Source organism: Cricetulus griseus, chromosome 6, assembly GCF_003668045.3.
Source record: "Cricetulus griseus strain 17A/GY chromosome 6, alternate assembly CriGri-PICRH-1.0, whole genome shotgun sequence".
Lineage (NCBI taxonomy): Eukaryota > Metazoa > Chordata > Mammalia > Rodentia > Cricetidae > Cricetulus > Cricetulus griseus.
In genome coordinates this window covers 56120784-56131266 of record NC_048599.1, presented here as the reverse complement: position 1 = coordinate 56131266, position 10483 = coordinate 56120784, and the positions used below count along the sequence as shown (strand labels likewise).

The window sequence follows — 10483 nt, the reverse complement described above, 5'->3', positions numbered from 1 at the left end:
GAAGGTGTGAGTGTGTGGACCAGAGGCTTGGCCTCCAGTTAAGGAGCTGGGTTGCCGTTATTTGCATGTCCCCGCCCCTCGCTTGCTTGATCTCCTCTGGACAGGACCCTGCCACCTAGTCGGGACACCTCCCCTTCTTGCTGCCCACGCTCCTATAAAAAGGGGGGGTCTGTGTTTCTTTACCAGGCTGCGCGAAGCAGCCAAGCTAGGAACAGAGCGTCAGGATCCCGCCTCTGCGCTTTTTAGGAGAGCCGCGGGGCTCAGACTTTCGTTTACTCATAAGAGCGGTTCTTGAACTTCTTTCAGGATGACTGCGTGGGACGGGGTGATGCCCTTTTATCCCCAGTCCAGGCACGCGGCGGGCTTCAGTGTCCCGCTGCTCATTGTCATTGTGGTATTCTTGTGCTTAGCGGCCAGCTTCCTGTTCATCTTGCCTGGGATCCGTGGCCACTCGGTAAGGGGGTACTAAAAGCTCTCCTTGGAGAGGTTCTAGAAGCTCATGCCGTGGGGTGGGAGAGCGATACGGAGAGCATTTCTCGGAGACTCAGGACAGACAAGACGAAGGAAGATGCTTCATGAATAGTTAAGCTGAGGATCAACAACAGCAAATTTAGAAGTCTGGCGCATAATCGACTCCTCACCGGGAGAGGGATAACCCCGGGTGCAGGACTTACCGGGAAGAGATTCCAACTGCCTTATTTTGGAAGCTACTGCAGAAAAGTGGGAACCAGCCCAGTAGTCCGGGCTTCGGGTGTTGCCAGGGCCTCCCACCTCTCTCTGAACACCTCAGCACCCCTGCCCTGTCCTCTGAACAACAAGCTGGCCAAGAGGATGGGCACGGGCAGTTTAGACGGTTGCCTTTTCCTTGTTGTGCTCGGTTGAAGAGGGTTCCACAGAGGGTTCAAACTTGTAGCAACCCTGGGCGGTTCCCTTAAATGCTCCCAGCCCCCATATCCTGAACTGTATATTTTTTTTCAAGTCTGAGAAAACCTTCAATTTTTTCTGCATTGTTTTGTTGTTGTTGTTGGTTTTGGAGGTAACTGGCACATCTAGAAATATCCACAGTTCCTCTCATTGACAACCAGGTCCTAGGGCCTCCCTCTTCTGGGAGAGGTGACCCCACCTGCCTGGCACTTCTGAACTCACTGAGCCTCACCAAGCAGTGGTTGAACTAGAGGTTGCGACCAGGCGCCAGACAGCTGGGGGTAAAAGGTGGTCAGAGAGTGCCAAGAAATGTGGACCTGAAAATAGGGCGGGGAAATGGTCAATGTAAGCACAGGACCAGAAAATAGCACAAATGCTAGGGGTTAGAGGAACTTGAAAGAAAAGCACGCGTGACATCAGCCTCAAAAAGTCAGAAATGCAACTGAGATGGAGTGGTCAAGGGAGGTCTTGAGGGTGGGGTAGGCAGTACTCAATCCTGACCTGAGGGTCTGTCTTTTCCCACAGCGCTGGTTCTGGCTGGTGAGAGTTTTTCTTAGTCTCTTCATCGGTGCAGAAATTGTGGGTGAGTGGAACTTGTGGGGACAGGAGTTGGCGTAGGGAGGGAGCGGCAGATGGCACTGAGAAATGCCGAACTAACTTGGTTTCACCATTCCTCTTCCACTTTGCGCCTATTTCTGGCACCTCCTAGCTGTTCTTTTGCTGTTGTTTTGTTTTGTTTTGTTTTGTGAGACTGTCTCTCAGTCTAGGCTGACCTTGAGGAGTGCTTACTAGCCCAGGTTACCACCCCCACCCCCACCCCCACCCCCCCACCCCCGCGTCTCCACCACTGTTCTTGGCTAATGCCCACTCTTCTGCTCTTACCTTGTTATTACACCAGGTCCCCAGACCTGTGCCTTCATCTTTCTGTCCCACGTCCCGTCAGCACTCCCCAGTTCCACCCTCCCTCTCTCACCCTCACCCACAAGTCACTGTGTGCATCTCCCCACAGCTGTGCACTTCAGTGGAGACTGGTTCGTGGGGGCAGTGTGGACCAATACATCCTACAAAGCCTTCAGTACAGCGCGTGTTCAAGTCCATGTCGGTCTGCATGTGGGACTGGTGGGAGTCAATATTACACTCAAAGGTGAGGAGGCTGGGGCAAAGTGAGTTCCTGGGGCTGGGAGATCTCATGGTTCAGAGCCGAGTGCCATGGGATGTTAGAGGACTTTTCCGCATCCCTCCAGCTCGGAAAACCTTTGATTGACACGGATTTGGGTTTTCCCCCAATTACCATATAATCTTTCTCTTTCCCGACAGTTGCCCCACCTTTTGTTCACTATCTGAATGTGTTCAGTTTCCGGGTCCCTGGCTTTGCAGAGTGCATTGACCCCACGCTTTCCCGCAGGAACACCAGTGCAGCAGCTGAACGAGACCATTGACTACAACGAGCGTTTCACGTGGCGTCTGGACGAAGACTACACCAAGGAGTACGTTGATGCTCTGGAGAAGGGATTGCCGGACCCAGTGCTATACTTGGCGGAGAAGTTCACGCCCAGCAGCCCTTGCGGGCTGTACCATCAGTATCACCTGGCCGGACACTATGCCGCAGCAACACTGTGGTGAGCGTCTGGTGGGGATGGAGCAGGGTGCTTGTGACCTGGAGAGCTGGGCCTGGGGAGCAGCGCGTTGGAACTACAGCCTCGTGGACAGGATTGTCTGGCGCTCTGCAATAAAACCGTGGGAATCCCAGCCACCGCGGGCGGGCAGGCGGGCGGGCGCTCAGGAACTGGCTCTCCCGGGGATTCCCTGCGCCGCCTGCAGGTCTGGCCCGGGAACCCCGCTCAAGGCGCGCTGCCTGGGTCCCTCACAGGGTGGCGTTCTGCTTCTGGATCATCGCCAACGCGCTGCTCTCCATGCCCGCCCCACTTTATGGAGGCCTGGCTCTGCTCACCACCAGCGCCTTCACGCTCTTCGCCGTCTTCGCCTTCGCCTCGGTCTCCAGCGTGCCGCTCTGCCCCTTCCGCCTGGGCTCCGCCACCCTCACGCCTCACTACGGCGCCTCTTTTTGGGTCACGCTGGCCACCGGTGAGCACCAAGGGATGCGCGTCTGGTGTTGGTGACCGGGATACGTAAAGGATGTGCGCTATCCCTCCTATAGAACGAGTTCTTATTTAATTTCTCCCCCTCTATAGCAGGCAGAAGGTGTGGCGGGCATTGCTACTCTCATTTCACGATTGAGTAGAACTAGTTCGGAAGGTTCAGTATCTTGCCCCAGTTAGTGTGAGAACCCCTGCATCGTGTAATACACATAAGCGTTCTTTCTGAGGGTGTGTGTGTGTAAGGAAATTCCGGGGATGGGGTCCAGATGCCGGCGAGGAGCGCCTGCACCCCTGACTCTGTCTTTCTGCCCTCCGTGCAGGCATCCTGAGCCTCCTCCTCGGAGCGGTGGTGGTGATTCTGCACTACACTAAGCCCAGCGCTCTGCGAACCTTTCTGGATCAAAGCGACAAAGACTGTAGGGGTCAGGCCAAAGGAAACTCGCCTCTCATCTTCGATAACCCGCAACGCAAGCAGTTCGCGACCCCAGACTTAAATATTACCACTGTCCTGTAAGGAGAACTTATTCCGGATTCCTACCTCCTTGGGATCCCGCAAACCTGGACAGTGTTAAGGGCGCGCGCCCCAGGAGCGCTGCTGAGTCTAGGGAACTGCACGCCCACGCAGGAGGACCAGGGGGCGCCCCGGATGTGCCCTTTACTCTAGGGAATGAATTTCTCCCGAGAGCTGTAAATAAATTTTTGCTTGTTTGTTTGTTTTTCAAAATTCTCCTGTCCATCCATTTCCTTGACTTTTCTTGGCCCTGGGAACCACTCAACCTCGAGAAGCTTCGCTAGGCTAGCCATAATCTAGTATTGTGTATTCAGGGGCTGAGAAACCAGAGAAACACAGAAGGGCTCTGGGAGAGCCGCGCCCTCTAGTGAGGTCCGAGAGGAACTGACAGGCGGGGTGGTCACACTGCCCAAATCTCTACTGGTCAAACTGGGTGTACTGGGAAAGTTTAGGATTTTGGTGTTGATTCGCTAATTCTTCCCACTTCCTTTGTGTTTGTGCCTGGGAGCTAAAAGAGAAATAACAAGGCATAAAAATATAAATCCTGGGGGTCTGGAGAGATGGTTCAGTGGTAGAGGGTACTGGGGTTAGAGTACTAACCCACATGACAACTACCAACAACTCCCTGTAACTCCAGTTCCAAGGGACCTCTGCAACGCCCTCTCCTGGCCTCTTCAGGCACTGCATGCAAGTGGTGTACAGATATACATGCAGACAAAATACTCAAAATACTCAAAAAAATCATATATATATATATATATATATATATATATGGATTTTTTCAAAGGTTCTTCCCAAGTCCTATAATCTTACACAGCATATTTTGAACTGAAGCTCAATGACAACGTAGCACACAACTGGTTAATATTAGAACTGGAACAAGATCTCCTTCCAATGCAGACCCAGAGGTCACAAAAGCTGTGAAAACAACAGAAAAAGAAAAGGGAGGGGCCCAGACCCCCCCCCAAAGAAACCAAGTGATAGGTCCTGAGAGACCACTTGATGCCCAAAATATTTGTTGAGAGGGAGGTTGACCTTGAAGAAACAAAGCATCCAAGAGGGTGGTGGTTGTGCAGAATACGAGCCATCTCTGTGTTCTCGCCACAATAGCAGAGTTTATGGACATGGCTGACATCTCTTCAGAACCTTGGAACTTCTGCTATTGTTTTAAGTGGAGTTGGGCATCTGATACAACCCAAACCCACCTCCTGGGCTGTTCTGGTGGTTTTATGGAGGCTCCAATGAGGTCTGGAGCCAGTCTGGAAACTCCAGTGGCCATCAGTAGAGGAGTGTTAAAGGGCACAGTCAGACTCTTTGATGTGTTCCTCCTTAAAACACATCTCAGAGGAAGCCTCTGACATGGGAATGTCTTGGGTCTCGGGACTCTCAGCCACGGACCTATAGCGGGGGCTCAGGAGTCCCCCTTCCTCAGAGCCCCACTCCAGCACCGGGTCCTCTCCACTCTGGTTGAAGAAAGCCTTTAGTCTGTGAGGTTGCATCCTGTGGGCCACTGCCATGACTAGACCGAGCAGAATACACAGCAGTCCTGAGGATGAAGGTGACATGTGTTCTAGTAGGTCCTCCCAAGAACATCTTCTAAGAACACTAGAACTCTGTAGGGGGGGGGGTCTGGGCCCTGCCTCGGGGTAACTGGAATTCAAAGAGCTAACTGAATGACCTAGGGTCTACATGGCTGGTATGGGTCTTTGTCCTGAATTTTCATACTCCAAACTGAGGTAGAGAGAGAAGAAGACAGACTGAAAATAGGGATAGATGGGAGCAAAAGAAAGAGACATGAAGAAGACATGAGTGAATAGATGGAACACAGTAGAATGAAACTGTGAGACAGATTGATTTAGGGCATTTGCAGTAGTGTGAGGTGGGGGCGTGCAAGAGATCTGGGAAAAGATGAGAATTGTGGTTAGGGGATGCAGGAGGGGACACACAACCAGAAGATTTGAAGGGCTTGAGTAAAGAGAGTTAGGGAGAGGTGAGCATGGATGAGGAGAGGAAATGGCACTGGAGAGAGAAAGCGGGAAGATGAGGGAGTTAAAAAGGATGGGGCTCTAAAAAAGACACAGACATCTTGACCTATAGAAGCAGACCCTCCACCCCACCAACACCATAGTCCCTCGCCTCCACCTGAGCCCTTACCTTTAGGGAAGAGTCTCACCTGTGGCCAACGTGATCCAGAAAGCGGGCCCACGGTGAGTGTCCAGTACGGCAGTGCCCAAGCGCAGGGGACAGGGTGATATGAGTGATGTGGCCATGGAGAAGAAGGTAAGTGCCAACAGCTGGAAGAGGCCAGTAGCCAGCAGCATGTGGCCCCCATAAATCAGCACCGGCATAGACAACATCACATTGGCCAGCAGCCAGCAGAGGAATGCCACCCTGGAGAGCCAAGATGCAGTGAGGACTGGCCCAGGCACCTCTACCTGCTGGAGAGGATTGGATGGCCCAGATGGAGGCTGTCCCAAATAGGTGAAGGGGCATTCTTGCCTGTGGGCTTCCCAACCAAGAACTAAGGTTACTGATGCCAGCCTCTCCCAGTTTGGGATGATGCTAGAGAATCTGTGCCTGAGTTTAGGCCAGTAGGGGTCATCTCACCCCATATCCATGCTCACCACAGCATGGCTGAAGCATAATGTCCTGCCAGGCGGTACTGGTTGTACAGGCCACATGGGCTTCGGGGGGTGAACTTCTCAGCCAGGTAGAGCACTGGGTCTGGAAGTCCCTTCTCCAGTGCCTTTGTATACTCCTCTGCGTAGCTCTCACCCAGGCGCCACCTGAACTCCTCATTGTAGTTGATGGTTTCATTCAGCTGCTGCACTGGGGTCCCTGAGGAACAGGGTAACTGTGCTTAGCAGGAACCCAAGAACTGGATTGGACTATTCACCTGGGTAGGGGTTCATTCACACTGGGCAGAAGGCCAAGAGCTGACAGCTGACAGAGGAGACAGCTCTGAATTTCCCTACCCCCTCAACTCTTACACTTTTAAGCTCCAGTGCTAGGCACATGGTAGTTCTACACAACACACAAAATACATCTCAAAGACACCAAGCAGGGCCTTCCCTCCTTCATGAGTTAGAACCCTCACCTGTGAGTGTGATGTTGACTCCTCCGAGCCCAATCTGTAGTCCCACGTCCACGCTGACCCACTTGGGACTGAAGGCTTTGTATGTGGTGTTGGTGCTGACTTGGCCCACAGACCACTCCGAACTGAAATTCACAGCTGGGATTGGGGAGTAGCAACTCAGAAAGGTCTGAGTATTACTGGGTTAGTCACAAGGAAAGCTGCAAGGGCTCCATGTCTGAACTTGTCATAATTGTATACCCATTCACTAGCCCAGGCCTGGCTCATACTAAGTCTGCCAACCACTATTGTGGAATGAAGAAAAGGGTCAGAATCTAAAATTTTCCATACTCTCACCCTGCTTGCCCCTCCCAGTCCCATTTATGGACAGCCACTCATGCAACTGGTAAGGAAGCATTAACATAGACCACGATGGGCAAACACAGACAACTTCAATAAAAATGATGTTTTTCCTATTCCCCTAATCATAGAAGCCAAACAAACAACCCCTCCCCCTGAGTCCTCCTGCCTACCTTCATTATGACCCAAATAAAAACAGAAGCAAGATTGAAAAGATATTTCCTCCAGGACTTCCCAGGCCCACACCCTTAGGGCAAGGGGAAGAGTAAGGGGCTAAAACCATAGTGAGAGAGGTGTGTGGGCTGGATCTGGAAGGCACCCTGAATCAGTGGCCACTATGGAGAAACAAAAAGAAGAGAGGCAGGCCACAAAGGAAACTTCACAGTCAGGGGCAGCTGCCCAAGTCTGTGGCATCTGGCACTCACCCAGGATCACAGCCCCGATGAATAAGCTGGTCACCACCCGTAGCATCCAGAACAGCCTCTGAGTCAGAGTCAGAGGGGGTGGGTTTAGTAAACATAACCCTCCATGCGTGTTCACCCTTCCTAAGATGGGGAGGGACAGGGGATCTACAGCTGAGTCTATTTGGCCAACTAAGATCAGAGTGTTTGGCACAAAACCATGCTCAGTCTATTAGTTCCCTGAGTTGGGGGGGGGCGGGACTCTGCACTAGGGATGGTAATGGAGCTTTCTCAGCACTGGGGTTCCTTCCCTGAGTCTCCCTCTAGACAGAGTCTGGACTCCTCACTCTTGAAGCTGAAGTCCTCCCTGGGACTGGGGTCTACAGGGCTGGGTTTGTTTCTTACCGTCTTCCCACGGATGCCAGGCAGGATGATGATAAAGGTGACCAGTGCAGTCAGAAAGATGGTGATTATAACAGCCAAAGCTGTGTCCATCGGAAAGGTTGGCTTGGGGCCAGTGTAGAAGGGCAGTGTGTGCCCAAGAGCAGCCATTTTGTTGGGGGTGTGCAGAGTGGTGATACTGCAATAATAGGCATTTATTGAGTACCCTCTGTGTACCCAACACTGCAGTGGGGCTGGGGATGCTTCAAAGAATAGACCAACCCAGATCTGTCATCTCTGAAGTCCTTTTTGGGGGGCGGGGTGCCTTCCAATCTTCACTACCATTACTGCTATTCCACTGCCTTCCAGCCATCATCCATCCCCCCATCTTTAGGCTGTGACAGATTTAGGGTCTTGGCAATCAGTCTCTGCAGTCCCCACCCCCCGCCGTGGTCCTCTCCTAAAAACTCAGTCCTCTAAATTAGGGCCTTTTCTGTTTCTTCTGGGAATATCTGAAGATAAAGAACTGTCTTTTTTTTCCCTCCCAGGCTCTAGCACAGGCAGATGACAGAACATAAAAAGAATTGTATTTACTATCAAACAAAGACATAAGGGTAGGAGATGGTGCAGATTACAGAAAGACTGCCTTTCTTTTTCAGTCTCTAAAGGAACAAAGGCCAAAAAGCTGTTAAGTGTACAGTCCACGTACATCAGCGGGGGCTGATCCCTAAACCCACACTGCCCAGCCGGCTTAGGCACCCTAGCTCCCGGGACTGGTGAGTCCAAAACAGCCTGCCTTGGCATTGCAGGAATACCTGCCCTCCATCAGGCACAGTGCTGGGACCAGATGCCCTACTATTCCATATATCACCAACAAAGGTCCTTTTCTTTCATTCGTATCCCCCATTGCAATACTTGAACATTGGCTTTGGTCTTCTCTGCTGGTCACTTGATTGATCTTAGAGCTTTTTTGACTCTTGTCTGTCCCTTTGTATGCAGGACATTAGTAAGATGATACCTGGCCATTTCATCAGTTTTTAGAATTAATTGTAAGACACACTGTTATTTCTCAACCATGAAGAAAGTATAGTCAATTAAACCATAACAGCCATTGTGGTCAGATTCACCCAACTTCAGGGATCTCAAAATCAGGGGCCAAAAAACAAAAAAACACAAACCTTTAGATTCACTGTCCCAGTTCTGCTCATTCTTCCAAGTGTGACCTGCACTGGGGACTCATGTTACCCTGGAGAACCCACAATTTAATCTGAGCAGGGACAGTCTTGTTAAGTGGGAAGGTAAAGGAAGCAGCTTTGGAGTCAAGCAGCTCCATAGGGTGTGCGTTCTGCCTCTGTCTTTTGCAACTTCACCTCTATGTAATTTTATTGGGGAAAAACCCAGAAATAATAATGTTTACTTCAGGGGGCCATTATGAGGATCTGTTGGGAACAAACAGGGAGTGCTATGGTATCAGGCAAAGAGACAGAGAGACCTATAGCTTAGTTTTTAATCCTGTCTTTTGGGCAAGTTGTACAACCGCAGCCTCAGTTTTTAATGTGAAAGTTTTGCCTTCTTCTTAAGTGCTCAACTCTTCCTTCCTGGAGAAGTGCCTGTTATTGTTTTGTTTAAAAAGAAGAAAAGAGAAATTGCTGAGACAGACATATTGACTATAAGTTTATTATAAGGCCCGGCAGAATGGGGAGACTAAGAAGAGGAACAGGGTAAATGGCTGACCGCCATGGCCGGTCGCCATAGAGAGACAGAGTGGGGAAACAGAGAGACGGGAGAGCGGGACAGAGGAACAGAGAGACAGAGAAACAGAGAAACAGAGAGAGAGCGTAAATGGGCAGGGGCCTATCTTTTAAAGGGGTCCTCTGCACCTGCGTGTAGACTTAGTTCCCATGGAACCTTGGGCTGACCAGGGTATTGCCTGAGTGGATTCCACCAGGTAACAGGGGCAGGCCAGCATAATGCCTGAACCTTTCAGTGCCTATCCTTTCTCCAGCTCTGCAGATTCTCCTGCACACACACACACCCGGTTGCTCTCCAACCACCTTACCATCAGTCACCTGTGTGCCCTCACAGTTTTTCATTCTTTGCAGCCTTCTTCTCCCAAGGATAGACTCAAACTTCTCTCAACTCAGATAACAAGAGAAAGAAACTTTCTTGATCTCCACTCACTGTTTGGTCCTGTTGTCTTCTTTTCACAGCCAGGAGTTTTGACAGAATAGTTTGTGTTGGTGTTTCCATGTTCTTATCTATTCCTTATTGCCTTGACCCACTGACACCCCTGTAACCCCAGCACTGAAGAGGTTGAGGCAAGAGGACTGAGAGTTCCAGTCTAGACTGAGCTAAGGGAAGACCCTCTTTCAAAAACAAAACAAAATAATGCCCGGGTAGTCTCATCTGTTCCCATGACTTATAGTTCTCAAATATCTCCCTGAGCTCCAAACTCAAAAGGACCAACTACCTCATGAATCTTTTCACTTGGATATCCTTTGATATCCCAAATTTAACAGGAATTCCTAATGGAATTCTCTGCTGTTCTTTCTTCTGTTTTCTTTTCTTTTTAGCTTCACCATGATCTATTAGTCAAAGATGCCAGAACCAGGGCTATCCTACCTCCTGAGTATTTCTTGAAATTGGCTGCCTTTGCTACTGCTGATTTTAGTCTCATTCTCTCTTGCCTGGTGTAAGAAAAAAGTTTCTAATAAACAAAATGCAATCATTTCAC

At 50.5% G+C, this 10483-nt stretch overlaps 2 protein-coding genes across 2 annotated transcripts; one reads left to right on the top strand and one right to left on the bottom strand.

Annotated features, from left to right (window-relative positions):
- Positions 1 to 295: 295 nt before the first annotated feature.
- Positions 296 to 3741, top strand: Duoxa2 (dual oxidase maturation factor 2). Its single transcript, XM_027421995.2, has 6 exons — positions 296 to 454; positions 1450 to 1507; positions 1934 to 2068; positions 2330 to 2543; positions 2795 to 3009; positions 3344 to 3741. The coding sequence occupies exons 1-6, from the start codon at positions 308 to 310 to the stop codon at positions 3535 to 3537; spliced, it is 963 nt and encodes a 320-aa protein (XP_027277796.1). The 5' UTR covers positions 296 to 307; the 3' UTR covers positions 3538 to 3741.
- A 632-nt stretch (positions 3742 to 4373) lies between these two features.
- Positions 4374 to 7507, bottom strand: Duoxa1 (dual oxidase maturation factor 1). The gene is made up of 5 exons (XM_035446753.1): positions 7393 to 7507; positions 6632 to 6766; positions 6159 to 6372; positions 5708 to 5925; positions 4374 to 5080 (listed from the first exon to the last, which is right to left on the bottom strand). Exons 1-5 carry the CDS (start codon positions 7436 to 7438, stop codon positions 4827 to 4829), a joined length of 867 nt encoding a protein of 288 aa, XP_035302644.1. The 5' UTR covers positions 7439 to 7507; the 3' UTR covers positions 4374 to 4826.
- Positions 7508 to 10483: the final 2976 nt, after the last annotated feature.